Below are 22,200 nucleotides of genomic sequence, written 5' to 3' on the forward strand. Positions count from 1 at the left end.
CTGTAACTTCGTCGAAAATTTATATTCTTAATATTTCCAGTGTTATAATCAATAAAAATTGTTATACTGTGTGATTTTTAGTAAATTCATAATTTATTCCCATAGAATGTGTAATTCCTAAATTTAATTAAGTTACAAACAATTAAACTAAGTTAAAAATAACAATTTTCGATAAATCTTAACATACACAAGTTCGATTACGGTCTTGATTTGCGTTGCTTGTGTTACCAATCTATTTCATTGATAAGAAGAAAAATTTAATGAAACTCTGATTATTTCATTCAAAAAAATCAAACCTATAATAATGATAATAAAGCAATATAGATTAATCTTTAAAAACTGACCACTCACACAATGCGCATTCGGAAAGTCATGAAGAAATCTTTTTTTACAACTGCAGTCTGTGGCGTTTCTGCGCCTGTACATAGATATCTGCACATACCGATATGTATATAGGACACTACCGCCTGTGTATGTATTTACATACACACAACTTGACATATACCGCGCGCGAGGCACACGACTGCGTAATCCACTGACACTATAATACGTAAATGTACATATACGTACATAACATAACCATACATTTATGTATTGTCACATACGCAAGATAATATTTTGCGAAAAGAAAAACAGTTGCCGCGTCAACACGTCTCGCGTCGCACTGACACACGCACAACTCGCAGCAGGTAATATCATAAATACAATCAGCATCAGCACAACCGGTCGTCGAGTCTGCTCTCGCGCTTCGCAGCTCTCACTCGAGTTACAGATGAAAATTTGCAATAAACAAAGCCCGAGGATTTTTTTTTCGTTACGTCGTCGCCTTAGAACGTCCGCGCCGCTGTCATCGAGAATTTGAGTAACACCATGACCGAGACTTCAGAAAGGATCGCTGAACTACGCGAAAAGTTTTTCGAAAAACTTCGTGAAGAGGGACCACCGAGTGGACGTAAGTTTTTTGTCATTACATTTCACTTTTTTGCCTTTGAGCTAATATGCATATTCTTACTTTTTTACAAATGTGCCATTATGGTAGTCGGCTCGAATTTTTAAGTTCTCTTCGAGAACGTATAAGTATGACAAATCAATTTTCATAGAGAAACACTTACTGGGCAATTTTTTCGAGATAAGCCCATTCATTGGCGATTACGATTAGACTTTGCATCAATGCAAAATCTGCACGTCATAATTGGATTAAATTATGAATATTAGCGTTGATTGCACTTCATTCAGTTTGCCTTGACTGGTTTTTCGCCGTTTTAATTGCATAAATTTTACTGTAATCAAGCTCATTTCAATATCCATATGTAATCTTTGCAGGCAATGATATGTTTTTATCACTAAAAATACCATCAAATTCATCATTAGATGAAACAGTGATTATGATGACTCACAACACAATTTTTGTATCATTTTTAAAAAAAAAACAATATTTTACCTTGAATCCAGCAGAAGATTTTTTATTTTCTTGTGAATCCATATTTAAGTACAAGATGTCAAAAGTGTTTAGTGTTACATACAGATAAAAAAGACTCTACCCTTTGAATATAATTTATTTAATGCAAATATTTAATTATAGGAGATTTCCATCCAGCTGATATCAATAGAGTCAAAACTGATGATTGGTTGAAGAGATTTTTAGATCACCACGAAAACAATGTTACAGAAGCATTGAAAATGCTTTGGGATACATGTGAATGGCGAAGAGATTTTGGAACTAACGGTGAAATTTATTTAACAATGTTTTAAAAATTCTCAATTTTTTTCTTATTTCTAATACATTTTATTATGAATTTTCTTATTTCAGATATAACTGAAAATAATGTACGAAGAGACTATTTGGAAGATGGTGTTTGTTTTGGTTATGGAAAAGATATAGATGGGAAGAAATTATTTGTTATTAAGTCGAAATTACACACAAAAGGTTCAAGGGACTTTAATGAACTGCAAAGATGCATCGTGTACTGGTTTGAAAGATTAGAAAGGTACATAAAACTCATCAAAATTTAAATTCTTCCGTACACATAATTTTACATTATATACATTCTAATATTTTCACAGAGAAGGCAATGGAGACCAAATATCATTATTTTTTGACATGATTGATTCTGGAATATCAAATATGGATATGGAATTGACTAAATATCTGATTGGTTTATTTAAAAATTACTATCCTAATTTCTTAAATTACATCATTATACTTGAAATGCCATGGGTCTTGAATGCAGCTTTCAATATTATTAAAACTTGGCTACCTGCTAAGGCTATTCCAAAAATAAAAAATGTGAAAAGAAACACACTAGACAATTTTGTTGATCCTAATGATGCTTTAAAATGCTGGGGTGGAAACAACGATTTTGCATTTATATTTCTACCTGAGAGACAAATTGGAATGTCAAACGGCAAAGGGGATAAAAATGTAATATTTAAAAAAATTTGTTTATTATTTATCACTAAAAAGTATGTGTTTTTATACTCTAGGTACACTTTAATAGTAGCACGCCAGATTCACCCAACTCTGATTTTGGAGATCAATCAAAAAGGGAAAAATGTAAATATTCTTAAACTTCAATATCCTACCTAAAATATGAAAATAATTAAAATATTTTCTTGACATATGGTTTTCAGTGTTGACTGTCGAGCCAGATATTTTAATTTTCAAAAAAATTGGCAGTGAAATAACTGGTACAATTACTTTAAAAAACAATACTGCTGACAAAAGTGTATCTTATAAGGTTTGACAATCATTGAATTCTGATGGCAATTTTAAACATGAAAAAATAAAAATGTATTCATTCTTTATAGATTAAAACAACGTCTCCTGAAAAATTCAAAGTTCGACCATGTACAGGAACTCTGCCTTACTCTGAAACTACTGCAGTAACAATAACCATGCAACCTGGATATGAAACTCGTAATCTTTTGCCTAATGATAAATTTCTTATTATGTGCTTGCCAATTAAAAATTCTCAAAAGTTCACAAATCAAGAATTAATTGAATTCTGGAAGGTACGTATAGTTGATTGATAATAATTTAAAAAATTTTACAAATCCTATAACTATTATTAATTCATGTTTATTAATATGAATTTTCAGAGCTATGGAAGTCAGGCTGAACAACATAGATTAATGTGCAAAGATGCTAATGGAAGTCCAGATGGCCTAAAATCAATTTTAGTAAACTCTGGTGCATATGGTGGTGATCAATCATTAAATTCATTATTTTCAAAGGTAACAACTATTAAATTTAATTCTCAAATTTTCATAAAAATAATAAAACAATTACAATTCTTTTTACAGATATCTCGTTTGGAAGAACGTAATGCAAAGATTGAAAATAACTTGAATTCAGTAAAGCATTTCCTTTTTGTTTCTGTAACCATAATATTATTACTCTTGGGATGCATTGTTTACCTTTTGACAAATAATTCCGAATTTAATTTCAAAAATCTACGTTTAAAAAATGTAACGGATTCTGTTTTAAGTTACAAGGAAGAATTCTAGTCTTGGAAATTTTAAGTTTTATGAAAATATATTTAATATCGCACGTTAATAGTTTTTTATTCGCTCATTGTTTATTGGCAAGAAAATTGTCTTTGTTAAACTGTTGAAGAATTTTTAAAATAATTTTATAATAACGTTCATAACACTTAAACAGAGAGCTTAAAAATTTTGAATATTTCTAATGTTATATTAATAGCTAACGCACATGAGGCACATTTAACAATGTTTAATTTTTATATAAAAAAATGTTGGTTACAACAACAATTTTGAATACACACAGTGATCACAATTTTTTTGTCTCACAACTGCCATAAACTTTTGTAACATTTATGTACAAACTTGCACACTGGCGCTTTTGATAAAAAGTCAGTTTGAAAAATTATAACTTTTATACAGATTGTATTACGACGTAAAATCTTTAGATAAACATTTTTTACTTTAATACTTTATATTACCAATATTTTCGAAATAACTCTTTACATTCCTATTTTCACAAAGAAAAATTATTGTAAATATTAAGGTATAAGGGCTTTCAAATTGGTAGGTTGGATTGTTAGTGTTAATCTTTATATCTTCTGTAATGAGTACAATTTAGATATGGATTTATCTGTGTACAAGTTTTTATTTATTTTGATCAATTAATAAATAAAACCTAGTTTTGAGGGAAATCATAAATCTTTTTATTCTATAAATACCAAAAATAAGAAAAAATCATACTTTTCTTACAGGAAGAGTTAAAATTATACTATAAAGAATTTAAATTATATAAACCATATCTTCAGAAATATAAAATGTGACTATAATTTAGATTTAGATTTTGATTTGAAAATAAAGATTTCTTTACTATTTAGGGAATTTAAAATAAAATTGAACTGAGAATAATTAGAAGTATATTATTTTTATATCATTAACACTTTATTTTTTGTATAAACATTTCATAAAATATTACATGGAACAAAGTAATTGTCTTAGAGCCAATTTCTGTAAAAATTATGAATTTATCATAATTTTTTACAAGTCTGGTTTCTTTTAAAAATTTTTCTTCCTGGTATTTAGGCAATGAATAAATTCAATATGTAAGATGGCTTTTATCTTTTTAAGGTGTAACTCGCTTAGGGTCACGAGGAAACAGAGATGTCTTGCGAATATTATCTAATCCAAGATAAAGCATTACAACACGTTCCATTCCAATTCCACCACCAGCATGGGGTGGGCATCCATATCTAAAAGCATCGATATATGACTTGATTTTGTCTATATCTACTCCATGATGTTTGGCTCTTTCAATCAATAATTCAGGAACATGAATTCTTTGGGCTCCGGATATAATTTCTTCACCTCTCATAAACATGTCGTAAGAATTAGAAACTTTAGGGTTGTTAGGGTCAGGCATTGTATAAAAGGGTCTGACTGCCAATGGATATTTATCAAGCATGTAAAAGTCAGTATCATATTTAGCCTTGATAATTTTTCCTAAAAGCTTTTCACTAGGTGTTGATAAATCATCTTCATCGCCCATTTCTACTCCAGCTTCTCTCAGTAACTTGACTGCTTGAGGAAACTCAAGTTTGAGTGGCGGATCCAAAAACTTGAATGGTTCAACTTTATATTGTTGATTAATAATTTCAATTTCACTTTGGTAAGAAGTTTGCAGACCTTTGAATATTTCAGTAAACAGTTGTCCAATAGTATTCATAACTTCATGATAATGATATTTGAATGACATTTCCAAATCAAGACCAACAAATTCTGTCAAATGCCTGTGAGTATTAGAATCTTCAGCCCTGAATACAGCACCAACAGTAAAAACTTTTTCAAAATCAGCAGCAATAGCCATTTGTTTATATAACTGAGGAGATTGAGCTAAGTATGCAGAACCTTTAAAGTATGAAACAGTAAATACATTAGCACCTCCTTCGCTAGCAGCAGATATAATTTTTGGAGTATGAATTTCTACAAATCCTTTTTCTGTCAAAACATCTCTGAAAAGTTTGCAAACTCCAGCTTCCAATCTAAAGATAGCTTGATTGGCAGGTGTTCTGAGATCCAGTACTCTGTTATCTAATCTTGTATCTTGATTTACTTTGATGTTTAAATTGTTTTCATCATCTTCAGTCACAGGTCTTGCAGCATCTTCAATTTGTAATGGCAATTGGGGTTCTGCCAGACTCACAACAAGAAACTCTTCGATGAGTAATTCAACATCTTTTTGGGTACAAGACTCAACAGGCTTAGGAACATTTTGAACTTTAGCATGTACATCGATTATGGACTCTTTGCTTATTCCAGAAATGAATTTCACAACTTGTTTGGTGATGTTTTTATCATCAACAACAGCTAAGCCTTGTATTGTATGGTACTGTTGTCTAAATACAACAAAACAAGTTTTGCCCTTGCCTCTGCTTGTATGCAACCTTGCTCTGATCCACACATTCTTTCCAGCGTAAGAACTGTCCACATCTTTAATGTTGACGAACGTCCTGTCTGGATGAAGCTCATCTCCGGCGCACAAAGAAACAGGTTGAGGTGTCATGTTTATCAAAAATCTTCAAAATAATTGTATCTGGTACTTATAACTTTGATCTGCACGTGGCAAATGCCGCAGTAGCACTAAGATGTAACAACTATGAATAGTAGATATAACCACGATACTGCGAAATATACAGGCGACACGCTCGCCAACACCGGTCGTCGTCTCGAAATTCGGTTACGGTATTATTCCACAAAATCATGAATTGAGTCATCTTGTCATTCAATAATAAAACTTTCAGATGCGTTTGCGCATCAATTACTGATGGACTTGAATTGTATACGTAATTTTTTTTTTTGATTAACTGTTGAAATTAATAAAATAGATTTTTATATTTTATAACTGGGAAAAATTAAGTTATACAAAAAAGATGAAAATTAAATTAAATCTTAAAATCTAATGCTAGAATAATTACGCACGAAATAAACAAATAACATAAGAAAAAGGTTAAAAGGAAAAAATCGTGATAAACAATAGAGTAAATTCATTGTTGTATTTATTTATAAAATTATATTAAATTACACAACATAAAAAATTAAAAAACTAAGATATCAAGTTTGTCAACATTTTGGCGTTGAAAATTTGCTTCTTACGATGTCATTGAAACCTTCTCTATTTCTTGCTGTTTCTATTGCAATAAATTGTATTCTTGTTGTGAGGATACTATTTTCTTGACTATAATCTTCTTTGCAGTCAGCCCTGATTAATGTACCAAAACTATAGTCCTCCACAGTATCTTTGAATTTTTCACAAAATGGTCTCCACTTCTCTTTGCTAGCTGGCGATTTAAGCTCATCTTCATTAATAACATCAATTTTAAAATCTGGAAAGAGGTCTCTAAATGCTTTGTAAATGACATCATCATGAGGTGTGAGTTTTAAATTTTTTGGATCAACTGAACTTAAGAGCTGTAAAAAAGATTTTTTTCTTGATCATTTTGAATAAAAAATTAATCAATATTAAAAATTAATACTCACATTAAAATAAATGTTTGCATGTTGCATACACTTCATTGCCCACATAGCTTCAATTGTTTGCTATTTACAGTAAGAAAATATTTTATTAATTTTTTCCATAATTTATAATTATTGTATAAATGATGTGGCTGCGTTTACTTACATCATTTTCAAATTCTTCAGCAGGTCGTGACAGAACACTTGCTCCAGTCATAAGTTGATTGGCAGACTAAAATGAAAAATTTAAATCCACATTAACAATTAACAATTACAATTAACATGTATTATTATAATTATAAATGTATAAAGATTATAAAATTATGATATTCTTTTCATTAAAGTTTTCACTTGGTTGAGATAGATAGGTTATAAGGAATATAAGTTGTATTGTATTCAATTGTTGAAGTAATTGTGTATTGTACTTACAACGTCTCCAATATTGGCCATGATTATATAAATAATTCACTGTCACGCTTAAATAAAAAAACTCTTAATTTAAATTAATACCAATTTTTCGAAATTTCTGAATATCAACAACTTGACGCACCACGAGAGTATGAGCTCATTGCAGGTCACAACACATGGGCATGACACAGTGACGTCTGGTGTGGCGTGGTGTCAAATATTCAAAATGTATTCTGCTAAGTGTTGGACAATTGAAACTTGACATTTCTTTTCGAGATTTAGATGATTCCATGAAATGTTTTGTGTTCGTCATCATTTTGGTTTTGATTTGATAATTTTCTGAGCTAATTATTTTATAATTTATTTTCATTGTAGAATAAAATTGTAATTAAATTGAAATTTTAAACTACTCTACGCGGTTCCCGCCCCCTAAAAGGTTATCTATGTCACTGGGCACAATTCCACTAGCGGAGTCGTCCAGTCGGCATTCTTGTATCCGCAACAGCTGCAGTTGGCAGTGTTGGCACTGCAATTAACCAAAAATACTGTTTGTATTCATTTGTTACCTCAGTGTGGTGTTCTGTATAATTAACAATTAATAAAAATTAATTATGGCAACATCAGATTCTCAGTTGAACAGTTCTTCCTCAACGAATGATGAAAATGATTTCAAAATTAATAAAAGTGTTGCACTCTTTGCTAAAGAATTATCAAATGCCTCGTAAGTTTAAAAATTACATCTGGGTTATTGTATTTTCGAATTTTATATTTCTGCAGGAAATTCAAATAATGAAGTTTAAATCATAAATGATTATCGTAATTTATTTGCCTTTTAGTTATAGATCTCACAAAAGTGCATCAGAAGTTGTGTTTAGAACCGTAGCTTCTCTTAAAGATGTTGTAATGAATGATCGATGGACATCTGCGAAGTGTGTACAAAAATTTATCATATTTTTATAATATTAAGGAATTAAATTTTTTTTTAAACCATAATTATTAATTATAGAGAATTGATTGATTTGATTCATATGAATGGCGATCATTTGATGGAAGCTGATCCAACAGAAACTTGTACATCTAATATGATTAAGAGAATACTTCATATTATCAGAGAAGAGTATATTGAAGATTTGGAAAGCAAGACCGGGGAAAAAGATACTTCAAACTCCTTGAAAAAAACTATGACTTCAGAAAGGAGAACTAAAGACATAGACTATTCTAAAATAGTGCCTACATTAAAAACATCTATTATTGATCACATTAATGAATTTGTAACAGAACTGGAAACTTGGTATATATCAATGAAAAATGTCACTGCCCTAAATAAATTTTTATTTTATCATTGGTTTTATTTTGTATTTTAGCAAAGAAAACATCATTCAACAAGCTAAACAGCACTTACATGCTAATGAGATTATCATGACTTTGGGTTATTCAAAATTGGTTGAAGATTTTCTGAAAAAAGCTGCACAAACCAGAACTTTTGAAGTTATTGTTGCTGCTGGTTTACCACTTTTAGGGGTAATAAATTATTAATTACATTTATATTGACAATTATCCAGTGAAACGTAGTTTAAAATATATTTTAATCAAAGTTTTAATTCAGTACAAAAAAAATCTTAAGATAACTACTTACTTTTCAGGGTCATGATATGGCATCAAATTTATCAAAAGCAAACATTCAAACTACATTAATATCAGATGCAGCTATTTTTGCGATGATGTCTCGTGTCAATAAAGTAATAATTGGTACCAATGCAGTGATGGCTTCGGGTGGTTTAAGAGCTTACACTGGTTCTCACCCCTTAGCATTAGCAGCTAACTATTACTCAATACCTGTTATTGTACTTGTACCACTTTATAAATTATGTCCAACGGAAAAAGATGCTTTTGAAGCAAATAATTATTTTCATAAAGTCATGGCACCAACACAAGGCGTTGTTAATCCCGACGATGCAAGTTTGGCAGATAGGTGTACAATAATTAATCCAGTATTTGACTATGTACCACCTGAATTAGTCACACTTTTCATATCAGACAGGTAAATAATTATAGATTAATATAATTATACTTAAAACTTTAATAATTTATTAACATACAATTAACTGATATGTTAAATTATCTTTTCCATGTAGAGGAGGAAATGCACCCTCGTACTTTTATCGGTACATCAGTGAATTGTACCATCCAGCCGATCATAATCTGAATTTGTGATACATACAAAGTTTTGAAGGAATCTATTTCAAAGTGTAAATATCGAGACTGTCAATGTAACATTTGAATTGTCTTACAAAAACTTACTGTACTGTTGTTTTATGATAAGTAAAGTTTTAATATTAAAATATAATTGTATTAAGAAAATATACATTTTTATTAAAACTGTACAATGTGTTTTTTTATTCAATAAATTATCTCAAAGTAGAAAATTCATAATCTATACAATAATAATAGATAATACAACGTTTTAAAAAACAAAAAAACTTATTTGAATGCAATAAAAACAGTAGAAATAAACTTTGTGTATTTACAACTATTTCATACAGTGGGATCATGTTATGTTCAAACATATGGATTCCAATTACTTCCGTCTTCAGGTTGTAAAGAATTTGTAACTAATAAAATCACATCTACAACCCACCAAACTCCAATACCACCAAGAGTTAATAACTTTCCAACTGCAGTTCCAGTTTGTCCCAAACAAAATCGGTCCATGCCAAGGAAACCTAATAATATGCTATACAGTAATGTTGTCGTGAAGTAATGCCCACTATATTTGATGCAAGGAACTCCATCTCGTAAAAATGTTTTGCACCCGTGACACTCAATATCAGGTAAGACTGTACAAAAAACTTTGGTGCGTTCAACGTCTTCATAGCGAGAGCCACCAAACTTTACACAACCCATTCCAGCTTCATCTTTGGCAGTCTTATTGCCTTTGTGGTCAATAGGGTCATCACATTCGATGAATTCTTTGGGCCTGTTAAATATTCAACACTTGATTAATCATAAAATAGCAAAGAGTTGATAACTATTGAAAAGTTACTTACAGAAATTTACAGAGGACTAGAGGTCCCTCTGGTCTATATTCTGGTTGTGACTCCGTACGTGGTTGAACAGGTTGTAAGACCAGCCCAGACAATTGATGGATTATAAGAATCAATACAACAGATACAAACTTTATTGATGCAAAGATACCCATTTTCATTAGTTGTCAAAATCGAACATTTTCAATTAATTGCAAAGCAGCAATGATTCTGTGAGAATACTTCGAGCATACGTTATGCGTATTAAAACTTGATAAAAATAACACCAAGTTTACCGAATTTTGTTTTTGGACTGTATATCTCAAATAATACAAACGTAGAACATGCTTGTTTGGTTGAATATACCTAATACAAACAAACCACAAGCCCTATGAGTATAAAGAGTCTCCCACTCTTTTCTTATGTCTCTGCAAGTCGTCGCACTCGTGTCAGTGTAGTAACTAGTAGGCTAAGCGCAGCTGCACGACACCAGCACAATAATAAGCGAGAGATACGCACACAAGTAGACGATTGTATTCAAACAGGCCTATCTTATAAGGGATATGTCAGTATATGCGCGAGAGATGTATATGCTACGAGTTGGTCGACGCGGTGCAGCGTCCTTTCGTACCGCCTTGGCTGCAATGTGCACCGCCTGCGATGCGTAAAATAGAAGGAAGGTTCAGAACTCGAGAAGAGCCAATGAGTGGCGGAGCACGTTCGCTTTCGGAGCAGCAGTCAGACTCAGGCCTTACACACAGACTAGTGTCAGCTCGGTACTTGCCTGTGACGCATCTCCTCCGCACTCTGTTCGCACCCACGGCATATACACACAAATATATTTATATATAACCTTTAAGCTTGGAAGTCTCGTTGATCTCGCGTCGAATTTGTGGTGGAAAAATATCGTGCACAGATGCAACCGGCAATGGAGATCTGCAATATGAAGCGCGACCCCGTCAGCCAATTTCGAACCCCGGCGGGCATCGAGTCCATACACCAGATCTGCGATCGGGTTTATCCGGACCAGCCGAATCCTCTCACCGTCACGGCCGTCGTCAAGTACTGGTGAGTTTAGTGCGGAACGTCCCGCCGTCCATCGTCCACGGCTCGCTGCAATACAGGCAGCTCATGGCTACGCCAACTCTCGCGTATTCGCTCATGTATACTCGCGATACATCATAATCTACACGTATACTCGCGCATGCAGTATGATCGTGTAATATACTTGTTGCTTGTCGTCGTCGCCGCCGCCGTCGATGGGGGCATCTTGGGTGGTCGCACGTTCTCGGCTTTTGTGTGTGTCTGCGCAAAGAAAAAAGGCGTACTTTCCGTTTTTTCGATGTAACCACGCGCATATACCGAAAAAGCATCATTACGAACGTTTTTTTTTACGGCTGTATATATAAGTGCGAGCTCCTTATCTTGATTAATCGCGGCCACCGCGCGGGAGACGACTATGCATGCAGCAGTAGCAGTCGTAGCAGCAGCATGTTAACTTTACATACAGACTTTTGTTGTCAAAATAAGGCGCGACAGCGGGAGTAAGATTTCGCAGCGCACGCCGTCGACGATGCGACGACCAAGACGATGATTATATATATTTATTTAAAAATATTACTCGCTGTTACTGCAGCCGATTCCGAGTAATCGCGATTTTTATACGCGATCCGAGCTGCGCATGCCGCCATGTAGACTCGCAAATGCGATACTCCTGTATGGCAAATTTTTGCTCTGGAAAAACAATGACATGCCCGTTATGTGTGTGTGTGTTTTCAGGCTGGGTGGTCCGGATCCATTGGACTACGTGAGCATGTTCGAAAATCCCGGCTGTCCGGAGCTCGGAGTTCCACCGCATTGGCATTATGTCAGGTGAGTAAGCGAATCTTCTTTTCTTTATTTACTAGGGAGTATAGGTACACACACGATCCACGCAATTATCTTCTGCCTCGCTGGAGAACCCATAGCGCGTCTTTTCTTTATTATTATAATAAATCGACCATGTGGATGATGTGGAAAGGACAAAAATTGCATCTTTGTCGCTTTTCACGCAGCAGAGAAAATAATAACGTGACAGCTATTTTATTCGTCGTGATTTACTGCGAATCATGAACGTAAGATGCGTCGGAGATTTTTATCGGAAACTCGTGACAGTCACCGCAGAGACTAACTTATAACGTCGTCGTGCGAGTAATTCTAAAAATAAATATCAATCGACGGCACGCGCCCCTGTCAGAAAAACTCGTCTTATGTGTTCCTTCCTTCCTTTTTTTTTCGTCGTCTTTTCTCTCCATTTCCAAAAGATTAAAACAAAGTTGGAAAGGGGGAAATTTTCTAATGCACGAAAGCGTCTCTTCTTAAATTAGATGCTCTTCGGCCCTTCGTAGACATCTCGAGATTATGGATTTAACAACTCTGATATTAATTCGTTTCGTTTTCTAATACACAGATTGCTACATTTCTGAAAATTATTGGCCACTGACCGGTAAATAAATAATTCAAAAAAAAAATTTACTTAAATATTCTTTAGATCTGATAAAACATTATTCTATTCTTAAAATACAATTGTCATTTTTAATATAAATATTACAAACATTTTCGTACGATGCAGTTCGTGAGCCTGTAAATATAAATATTAATTAAAATATTTAAAATAACAATTAATATTTTAAAGTTTTACAATGTGATGTGCAAAAATTACTTAATTTACTGAGCCATATGTATTTTTATAGGGAAATAAATCCCCTGCTCTCAAGTGCTTCTCTCATATTCACACTCTTCCTTTGCTAATAATAACTGCCACGGGGAAAAAGAGCCAAAAAGAAGAAAAATATCAAGTACGATGTAAGATTCGAGCCTTGAGTGCAGACGCGTGTTAAGATCTTTGTTTATATACGTACCGGAAATGAAGATTTCTCGTTTTTAACCCTTGAGGCATAAGAAAAATTTAGATAGCCCATGTAAATATAGCTGCGAGTGAAAAGTCGCTCGATCAATTGTAAATCATAACAATCGTATCGTAAAACATAACGTCTGTTCCCAGCCTAGGACTGACAGATCTTCACGGCGACAATCGAGTGCACAAACGATCGAATCCGCCGCGGGCGAGCGGCTTCGGTTTCGAGCTCACGTTCCGACTGCTGCGCGAGCCTGGTCAGCACACGCCGCCACCGTGGCCGGCCCAAATGATGCAGGAGCTCAGCAAATACATCTTTTCGTCGGGCAACATACTCTATCCGGGCGATCACGTGGCTCAGCACTCGCCGTTGGACTCTACCGCGGGAATACACGCCGGACCCGGCAAAATCAACGAAATATTGGTGGCCGAAGACCCACAGCTTCGTACTTTTAATTCGCCACACGGAACGGTACGACTCTTAGCCCTTTCAATGCCATTTTTTTTAAATACCTTAAAAATATCTCATCACCAAATAAAACCTATTCCTCATACAGGTATCATTTTTACAAATTGTGGGCATAACAGCGCAAGAACTTCAAGCGGCTCAGCATTGGAACGGACTCGGTGTATTGGAGCTCTTGAAAAGTAGTCAAATCTGTGGTCCCTGGCTCATAACTAACCCACGACGAGTAAAATCCATAATGGAAGAGGATTCAACGGTGGCAGAAAAAATCCGCATGGGTATAGAGCGCGAGGGTTCGGATCTTTGCGCGGTCACCGCCAAATGTTGGTGGGAACGAATGCACAAAGACGTTGACAAAGAAAAATATAGGGACACGTTAAAACAAGACTCGGATGACGAGGACGAATCGAATTTAAGATCGGTATCGCAGATGTCCGCCGAGGATCCAGAGCTGCAATCAGAATCCGAAAATGTACCGATCGTTAAATTAGATGGAGTTCATTTGACGTTCAATCGCGAGGCTGGATCGATACTTCCGTTGGCGATAAAGTAAGAATTTAATTGTTTGAAAGCTATTCTATGTACATGAATATTTTTTCATCGTGTTTTTTTTAATTTTTACAGAGGAAGAATCATGCACGGGCGACACTTTACTTTCAAATCATTCATAACGAATGCAGCAATCACATTTGTTGCATCGACGGTTAGCGGTGCGATAGCAACGACAGAAAATCCATACGTCTTCCAGTCTCCTTGGCTACAGATTCTTCTTTCCGACGAATTAGCAGAGACAATGGCCCAGGAACTACAAATTCTTGATGGCTCACAACAAGTAATAAACTGAATATTATTATGACTATTATTATACACACGTCTATAAATAATTAAATCGTATTTTTCCAGCTACAATTACCAAAAACATTCTCTTGGCCCGAGCGCAGATTGAAAATTACAATAGTCGAGTAAAAGAAACTGACGCTTCATTCTTATGAAAAAAAGAAACTTTGTTCAAGTGATTGAATAATCGACTGGAGGTCGTTTATTTAAATAATCATCTCTTCATCGGTTCATAAACTTTTTTTATGAATTTCCATAAAATCAATTGCAAATTTTTTTTAAGCTGAGTCAAATCAAAGTATTACGCAGTGGCCTTATCGCGAATGTATTCGGCCTTAAGAATAATTTTTATAAATTTACTTATAATTGCAAGTTTAATTAGAATATTTTACTCGTGCATTATAACATTCATAATCATGGAAATGTTAGCTGTTGGGAATCATAACATGCACAGAATGTACGGGCAATTGATCCATCAGTGCTATCTTTACACTTATTTCGTATTTACTAGAGACACGATAATTTAGCCCCCAATGAGCATAGATGACTATTTTTTATCGACTACGATTTTCATGTTTACACGAAATGTACTTCGATGTACCCATGTTTCGACGTATTCATACTTGTACTCCTAACGTCGAGAGAAGAAAACTAAAATAAAATAACCATATTTTAAGCACGTGTAAGAAAATGATAGACAATATATTGTATATAGAATAATTAGATCTTTAAATAGATATTCTAAAGTTATTTTATACCATACAAGTGTGTATATAATTATTATTATTATAATAATAATAAAATGTTGTTTATATACACATAACCTCCGTACAGAATTTTCATTTATAAATCAAATAGCTCCATCAATTATCTTCGTACGATGTACAACACCAAAACAAACAGAAGCTCTAGCTTACTGCAATGCGTGACCCACAGAGCGAATACCTGTAAACAAGGATTCATAATTGTTTGACACGTGTTCATAAGACTTTCTAAAGTGCCGTGCACAGTGATGGTGATTAAATAGTTTTTTTTTCTTTTTATAATGAGGATATTCGGAGTTAACTTTTCCTCGTGGAGAAGGCGATGGAGACGCAAAGAGGCACAACCGCAAGGTACGTATACAAACACAAATAGATTATTACCGTGGTTAGCTGCATAATTTCGGGGCCTCGGCTATTTTGACAATTATGTTGCGCACGATGCGATAAGCTCCGATCCAGAACAATACGACTATGCAGAATGCCCCTATCGTGTCGAAATCTTTGCACTCCAAATTGTTCAGCAGCCTGAACAAGTGCGTTATCTCTTCGTAAGAGGCGATTATGAATGTCTCGATCATCTGTAACGTCGTTACGATTGTCGTATCAAGTTGAATTGATTAATGCGCGCGAAAAACGAGATCGCTCCATCGGACACCAACATTATCGATGTAATCCGAGTAGTGCTTAACGATGACGAGACAAATCACGAAGGACGCGATGTTCTTGAGGTATTTGATGGGGTCTTCGGAGTTGGCGTTCGACACCTTGTCGTCGAGCAATCGGCCGAGTTCCAGAGTCACCCTGCAGCCCAACTGCTGCAGCAGTTTGATGGGCCACGCGAGCATCCGCGAGAATCGGGTGCCCTGGGACGCGATAACGATTGATACGCTATTTCGCAATGTGTCTGCGCATTGAAAAGGCAAATCTTACCGTGTTCGCCGGAGTTTTGCCGTAGTCCGTGATCGTCGTCGTTTCCATGATGGCCACACACTCGTCGACTTGCTCCGGCATTTCGTCCTGCTGCTGCTGCAGCTGACGCTGTTGGGGTTGCGCGACGACTTGGGCACGATCATCGGCTACTTCGCGATTCTTGTTAACGGCCCGTACCGGCAATTTCGTACAGCGCTGATTCATGATTTTACTCTGGCTAGTTTTGTTTTTAGGTTTAATAGACTAAAACGAAATTTTCCCGGTTTTAAAGTACGCGATAAGACACGGAGCGCGCGTCGAGGGATGGCACGTGAATTTCGCTACTGAACGTCAGCGTAAGCACCGTCGCATTGATATTCGTTTTTTTTTTTGTCGAAAAAAACTTTCAGCAACCTCGAGGTCCTGTATATGTAAACTTGCGCATTAAAAAAGGGGGAAATCTGACCCACGAGTCTTTGTAGTAAATTTTCTTTTATTTTCTCGACGATAATGTATAGATTGCGTAAAAAGACTTAAAATATACTTGAATATGCGTGCCCGCGCTTACACTCGTGTCGAAGATTTCACACAATTAGAGATTTATAATAATATATATATTTATAGTTCATTCGTTTACACCCATGGCTGAGTATTTTTTATAATTTACATTTGAGTAAGGCAGTTGTATTGCTGTGATTGTGTAAAATATTTATAATTTATCATATAGTTACAAAATGTACATTATAATATTATACTGTCGTCCTTATGAATGCAAGCAAACATTTTTGATTGTGGCTCGTCCTCAAAAAATTGGCCAACGATAAAAGAGTTCTGCTTCGTTTGATGAATCTTGGTCAATTATTTCTAAACAGTCTTCGATGAAAGAATATTACACACATATTTGAATCGTCGCGTGCTTAACATATACAACGCTCGATTAGCAAAAGGCTGTAAATATAAAATTATTGTTCTTCGATTGTAACACGACAGAAATATATTGTTATATTTAGTAGCCGCAGGTGGCAGTGCACAGGTAACGTGAGTATTTCTTTTTCAATTTTTTGTTTACGCGCTCACAACTGCGAAAGCGAAGAGCGACAGAGATGTGGCTGTAGCGATCGTGACAATCGATGAGCTCATCGATCGAATGGCCGAATTGCAGCCGTCGTTATCATTGCACGACATAGCGCATCCGTGTACGTGTCTATAAAAAAAAAATTATGTAGTGAATAGAAGATGAAGCATATAAGTGCCGCATGACGAATGCGGAATAGAGCCACGCTTACCTCCCGTCTAATACGAAGCCGCCACAACTGGAGCTTCTGACGAGCTCGGAATCGATCGTCAACGAGCCGCTGTCCAGAGAGCAAAATCTTATCGTGATCGTCGAGCCATCGTCGCCTGCCGATCGTAGATCGCAACTCGTTACGTATTTCATGCGAGCAATAAACGTATCTAATTGTTTGATAAAAGCGAAGAAACTCACCGTAAACACCCGTGAGCTTGTTGCAATGCGAAGCCGGAAACGAGCCGATACGTCCCTTTCGGCCACTAAAGCAGGGGCTGGCTAGTAAATTGTCCGTCTGATTGTTGTGAAAAGTATCGTCGCAAGGAGGATAACTGCCGTTCACGGATTTGCACATGTAGCAAGCGATTCCCTCCACATCTGTGGAAAATACAACAATTTTTTCCATTCGAAATTTAATTATGCATCGCTTCGCGCATTAAATAAGTCACGTGCCAATAATAATGCACGAAAGGAGCGAGTTGAATGAACTGCATCCTCAACATAAAATTGAACGCGGGCACGTCATGCGAGATCTTTGGCTTTATCGACTATTATAATGAAACTTAGCTCCTGCCGCTCTGCGTATGTAGGCGAATCGATAAGTGCGTAAATATTGTATTACAGGAAAATGATTCACTGCAGCTGTATAACAAGATATCGGCACGAGGAAAATTAACTCGTCTTTTAGGGGACTAAGCGACTATTATTATATAGGGGACAGAATCTCTTTTAACATTTTTCAACATTATTACGTATGACAATTACTTCCGCATTTTGGTCTTACATTTATTAAACACTCGATCTTAATTATAAAACTTTATGATTACAACGAAAAATTATAAGAAAAAAATTCTCTCATTGACTTTGGTTTTCTGCATTACAAGAAAATGTGAGTAAAATCGTTGAAGATTTTCAAAAACGAATTATCTACTAATTATAATCATTGATATTTTTCAAATTTCGATTAATGTGCTCTCGACCACGAGGATGGACAGAATATACAAATGTATCATAGCGCTCAACTAACTGAAATTCAACTCACCTTGTACAAAATTATTGATGGTTATCAATGCAATGAAATGAACAGCCAAAATCTTTATTACACTCATTTTACCGGTATTCACGAATTTGTCGAGTAAAATCACTGTAAAAGCACGCACTGCACTAAACGATTATTCAAAATCGCTAAATAACTCAGTCGCTTGTCCGGGAAATCGGGTCACTCGAGGTCGTTGGTTCGACGCATCTAATTCCATAGGACGTCGCTATTAGCAATCACTGCAACTCGCGCGCGTCAAAATTCGAATAGCTTTGGCCGAGGAAAAGTAAGAAAAAAAGCTCAGCTTCGTCTCGATCGTGTTCGCACGCGTCAGTGTGAAACTCGTTCCGAAAGACCGAATGTGGCATCGACGCGATCATCAACTGCATCGGCAAATCGCGGCCGATGAACTTTGCGGCGCGGAAACGACGACACTGCAGGGCGCTCGATTCGCGCGGGTTCGATGTATTATCATGCTTCTTGCGCGTCGCATTCGAGAGAGAAAGATAGAGAGAGAGAGAGAGAAGAAGAAAGAAAATGGATTTTCTAAAGAATTATCGGCATAGTTATAGAGAAGCGGTTCGCGATGCAACAGCCAAGATGATTGGAAACGCGACAACGACGCACTTGAGGCGATCCCGCCACCGGGGAGAAGAATGAGAGAAGCGAGACGAGGCGAGACGAGAGCTTGCGGGTAGATAGGTGCAGGCCGTTGGCAACCAGGTGCGGCCAATGTGCTACATGAACTGCCTCTACGCCTGAGTCTGGCGTCGCTCGTTGAGCTCGTGTAATAATACAATGTGTGTCTGCTGTGCTCCGCAGGGTAGTCAAGGGAACACGTCTAGTCTACACATGTATGCGTGTCTAATGTGTGGGTGGGTGTGTGTGTGTGTGTACAAGAGTAGATCGCGTAACGTAGCTCGCGGACTACGGAAAACTGCCTCCTGCGTGTGCGCAGCGCGCCGCAAGTCGACCTATATCTATATAATCGTGTATAAACGCACAGCCGTGTGTACATACACACCGACACACTTCCGTAGCTACAGAGAAACGTGTGTACACATCGCGAACCCCCTTGTATCAGAATGGGACCACATGAGCTTTGTTCTCGGAGCGACGCGGCGCGTGTTTGTACACGGTGAGAAATTCAATCGATGCTTTTTCCAGCACATGCTCGCTGGCTCGTCGTCCGGTGCGCGCCTCCCTGCATTTATACTCGCATTACGTATATTGATTTCCAGCGGAGATCCTGCGAGCTTTTTTTCGCGCGAGAGATTCGTAACTGCGATTGCCGTACAGCGAGGGGCTACAATAATTACGCTGCAGTAATTTATAAGATGTGGATGTGGTACTTGCGGCCGAGCGCTCGCCTGCATGTAACGCATTCCAGCTCGAGCAAAGCTCTGCATTGTAATCCCGCACTTATATACTTTCGAGCGAGAACTTGAATTATTTACACTTCTTCTCGAGCTCGTATAATGTATGAGAGTATAGGGCAGCACACGTCCATTGAATGAGTAAAGCCTTCCTCTTTTCTTTTCATACTTTTATTTGTGCCTTTTTCTCCTCTTTTTTATCCCCCTTTTCGCTGTAATAATAACAGCGTACACATTTTATAAACTCTAATAACCGCGATTGTGGTCTAATACATTTTGCAAACTTTTTCCAGCCGTGTATCTTGCGTAATTCGCCGCGAATACCTGAGCTATATCTTCCGGCTTAGAGATGCCCGCCACGTGAGGCGAGATCGTCACCTAAAGATCAAAAAATATCAAACTTTAGCTTTCGATATAATGTATTATCCAATCGACGAATCCATTGTGTTTTACCTGCGGAAACGACCACAATTTGCTATGCTCGCTGAGCGGCTCGTTTTCGAAAACATCGAGAATGGCACCCGATATCCACTTCCGCTCCAGAGCATTGATCAAGTCGGACTCGTCGATTACGGAGCCACGGCCGATGTTGACGAATACCGAGCCTCTGGCGGCACAACTCTTGAGCGCATCTCCGTTCAACAAGCCCCTGGTCGAGTCCGTCGAGGGCATGACGTTCACCACGTAATCGCAACTTTCCAGCAGCTTTGCTAGACTAGCGCCGGTTACGTGCGCATCGAGATAATGCAAATTTCTTCGCTTGAAATCTTGTTCAGAAATCTCTGCCGGAGGAGATCGGGACATGCCCCAAACTCGAGCTCCGAGAGTTTTCAAAACTTTAGCCACTGCGATGAAGTAAAAATAATTAGACAAATTCCCGAGTATAGGACAAGTCGAGGTCGTCGCGATACTCACGGAAACCGCCAATCTCGCCGACTCCCAATATACCGACGGTCAACTCGCAGAGCCTCCTGTGATCCGATACCCAGCCCGACTGCTCCCACTTGGCCCGGCTCTGATTCTCGTACTGTCTTCTCTGGTCGCGCTCGAAATTGACGATCTGCGCGACGACGTACTCGGACATGGCGTAGCCGAAGCTCTGACCGCTGAAACGAGTCACTTGAAAATTCGGAGGGGTCGTCTTGGAGTCGCGCAATTTCGTCACGAAGCCCTCCACTCCTGCCCAGGTCATTTGAACCCATTTGGTGGCCGGTAAATTTTCTACGTGGCCAATGAGCAAATTGGCGTCGGCTACTATTATTTCGGCGTTCGACAGTCTCGATCGCGTGCTGTCGTCTGGAAAAGCAAAAACAAACGATATAACTGCAGGATGATCGTTAAAGCCAAGGCCGCGATCGAAATCAAAGCGTATGCAGGAAAGAAAAAATAAAAATAAAGTTTCAAAAAATTGCAATAATAACTACTCGAGCTCGAAATTGTAGAAAACGCGACAGCTCTTATCGGCTAGATCAACGAGTAAGCATGCAAAATGGAGAATAAATAGCGAGCGAAAAAGTTGACTGGCTCCGACGATCGTTACGGTGCTCAGGCCTACCTGCGAGAACATCGGTGAAGCTGACGTTCGGCAGAGCGAGTTTCAAATGCTGAGACAGGCGCGGAATCGTCGACAAAACGGCCACGGAGCTGCACGCGGATGTCGTCATTTTCTGCAACGTTCACTGATCTCGGTTTGCGTACACATTGCGCTGGGGTACTCGTTTTTTGTCCAAGGCTAATTCTACATTGCACGATATCACTAGACATTATCGAATTGCGGTTATTACTTTTTTAAAACAGAGTTCGCAACTTGATTATAATTAACTCACACGAATAGTATCTCCAATTAACGATTCATCTCGTTATTATGCGCCTAAATTTGAAAATATCCCCGCGGCGTCTGGATTGCATTGCAACACGAGAGTCGATTTCGCAGTTCAACAATGCCACACGCCGATTCCCGGAAAGTATAACGAAAAAAAAAACATTCGAAACCCGAATTCGCGCGTCCAATAAATAAGCGGGCGCCGCGGTGGAGCTTACACTTGTAAATCAAAAATAAAGTTCTCTCACCGAAGCTGTAACAGCAACAACGGCACGCGAGATCGCGCGCAGATCTTTTCTCGAACTAAAATCACCCAGAGCATGATAATAGTTTGCAGAGCCACTTACACATATATAGTATACGTATGAGTAAACAGACGGAA

At 37.0% G+C, this 22,200-nt stretch overlaps 9 protein-coding genes across 12 annotated transcripts in view; 4 read left to right on the top strand and 5 right to left on the bottom strand.

The window, feature by feature from the left end:
* Positions 1-548: 548 nt before the first annotated feature.
* Positions 549-4,176, top strand: LOC106648821 (motile sperm domain-containing protein 2-like). Its single transcript, XM_014365934.2, has 9 exons — positions 549-952; positions 1,583-1,726; positions 1,811-1,988; positions 2,065-2,422; positions 2,485-2,554; positions 2,632-2,738; positions 2,809-3,012; positions 3,100-3,234; positions 3,304-4,176. The coding sequence occupies exons 1-9, from the start codon at positions 871-873 to the stop codon at positions 3,505-3,507; spliced, it is 1,482 nt and encodes a 493-aa protein (XP_014221420.1). The 5' UTR covers positions 549-870; the 3' UTR covers positions 3,508-4,176.
* Positions 4,177-4,400: 224 nt separating this feature from the next.
* LOC106648852 (aspartate--tRNA ligase, cytoplasmic) lies at positions 4,401-6,220 on the bottom strand. The gene has a single exon (XM_014365985.2). It carries the CDS (start codon positions 6,038-6,040, stop codon positions 4,604-4,606), a length of 1,437 nt encoding a protein of 478 aa, XP_014221471.1. The 5' UTR covers positions 6,041-6,220; the 3' UTR covers positions 4,401-4,603.
* Positions 6,221-6,582: 362 nt separating this feature from the next.
* Positions 6,583-7,583, bottom strand: LOC106648710 (protein PBDC1). The gene is made up of 4 exons (XM_014365788.2): positions 7,420-7,583; positions 7,157-7,222; positions 7,015-7,074; positions 6,583-6,945 (listed from the first exon to the last, which is right to left on the bottom strand). The coding sequence occupies exons 1-4, from the start codon at positions 7,438-7,440 to the stop codon at positions 6,598-6,600; spliced, it is 495 nt and encodes a 164-aa protein (XP_014221274.1). The 5' UTR covers positions 7,441-7,583; the 3' UTR covers positions 6,583-6,597.
* Positions 7,584-7,629: 46 nt separating this feature from the next.
* Positions 7,630-9,782, top strand: LOC106648850 (translation initiation factor eIF-2B subunit beta). Of its 3 annotated transcripts, XM_023458557.1 has the most exons (7): positions 7,630-7,702; positions 7,774-8,119; positions 8,235-8,327; positions 8,405-8,689; positions 8,763-8,919; positions 9,042-9,439; positions 9,534-9,782. In XM_023458557.1, exons 2-7 carry the CDS (start codon positions 8,010-8,012, stop codon positions 9,610-9,612), a joined length of 1,122 nt encoding a protein of 373 aa, XP_023314325.1. In that variant the 5' UTR covers positions 7,630-7,702; positions 7,774-8,009; the 3' UTR covers positions 9,613-9,782. The 3 variants fall into 3 exon arrangements, with proteins under 3 accessions (XP_023314325.1, XP_014221468.1, XP_014221469.1); XM_014365982.2 differs by having other exon boundaries at positions 7,669-8,119; XM_014365983.2 differs by having other exon boundaries at positions 7,669-8,119; positions 8,241-8,327.
* Positions 9,783-9,840: 58 nt separating this feature from the next.
* On the bottom strand, positions 9,841-10,628 carry LOC106648806 (TM2 domain-containing protein CG11103). The gene is made up of 2 exons (XM_014365907.2): positions 10,446-10,628; positions 9,841-10,375 (listed from the first exon to the last, which is right to left on the bottom strand). Exons 1-2 carry the CDS (start codon positions 10,601-10,603, stop codon positions 9,958-9,960), a joined length of 576 nt encoding a protein of 191 aa, XP_014221393.1. The 5' UTR covers positions 10,604-10,628; the 3' UTR covers positions 9,841-9,957.
* A 695-nt stretch (positions 10,629-11,323) lies between these two features.
* Positions 11,324-15,412, top strand: LOC106648805 (suppressor of fused homolog). The gene is made up of 6 exons (XM_014365906.2): positions 11,324-11,489; positions 12,201-12,293; positions 13,465-13,789; positions 13,875-14,332; positions 14,408-14,615; positions 14,687-15,412. The coding sequence occupies exons 1-6, from the start codon at positions 11,338-11,340 to the stop codon at positions 14,747-14,749; spliced, it is 1,299 nt and encodes a 432-aa protein (XP_014221392.1). The 5' UTR covers positions 11,324-11,337; the 3' UTR covers positions 14,750-15,412.
* A 72-nt stretch (positions 15,413-15,484) lies between these two features.
* LOC106648983 (protein neuralized) overlaps positions 15,485-22,200 on the top strand; it is a 62,684-nt gene continuing 55,968 nt past the window's right edge. Inside the window, exon 1 of the mRNA XM_023458587.1 lies at positions 15,485-15,735. Coding sequence (XP_023314355.1) covers positions 15,666-15,735 — 70 coding nt within the window. The 5' untranslated portion in view covers positions 15,485-15,665. The remainder of the gene's footprint in view (positions 15,736-22,200) is intronic.
* LOC106648985 lies at positions 16,857-19,698 on the bottom strand. Its single transcript, XM_014366232.2, has 4 exons — positions 18,624-19,698; positions 17,780-17,959; positions 17,580-17,694; positions 16,857-17,497 (listed from the first exon to the last, which is right to left on the bottom strand). Exons 1-4 carry the CDS (start codon positions 18,688-18,690, stop codon positions 17,359-17,361), a joined length of 501 nt encoding a protein of 166 aa, XP_014221718.1. The 5' UTR covers positions 18,691-19,698; the 3' UTR covers positions 16,857-17,358.
* LOC106648984 (glyoxylate/hydroxypyruvate reductase A-like) lies at positions 19,929-22,052 on the bottom strand. 2 transcript variants are annotated; one of them, XM_014366230.2, is made up of 5 exons: positions 21,823-22,052; positions 21,552-21,752; positions 20,912-21,292; positions 20,450-20,841; positions 19,929-20,374 (listed from the first exon to the last, which is right to left on the bottom strand). In XM_014366230.2, the coding sequence occupies exons 2-5, from the start codon at positions 21,658-21,660 to the stop codon at positions 20,243-20,245; spliced, it is 1,014 nt and encodes a 337-aa protein (XP_014221716.1). In that variant the 5' UTR covers positions 21,661-21,752; positions 21,823-22,052; the 3' UTR covers positions 19,929-20,242. The 2 variants fall into 2 exon arrangements, with proteins under 2 accessions (XP_014221716.1, XP_014221715.1); XM_014366229.2 differs by having other exon boundaries at positions 21,552-22,052.

The sequence above is a fragment of the Trichogramma pretiosum genome, unplaced genomic scaffold (genome assembly GCF_000599845.2).
Source record: "Trichogramma pretiosum strain Unisexual culture from Peru unplaced genomic scaffold, Tpre_2.0 scaffold33, whole genome shotgun sequence".
Classification (NCBI taxonomy): Eukaryota; Metazoa; Arthropoda; class Insecta; order Hymenoptera; family Trichogrammatidae; genus Trichogramma; species Trichogramma pretiosum.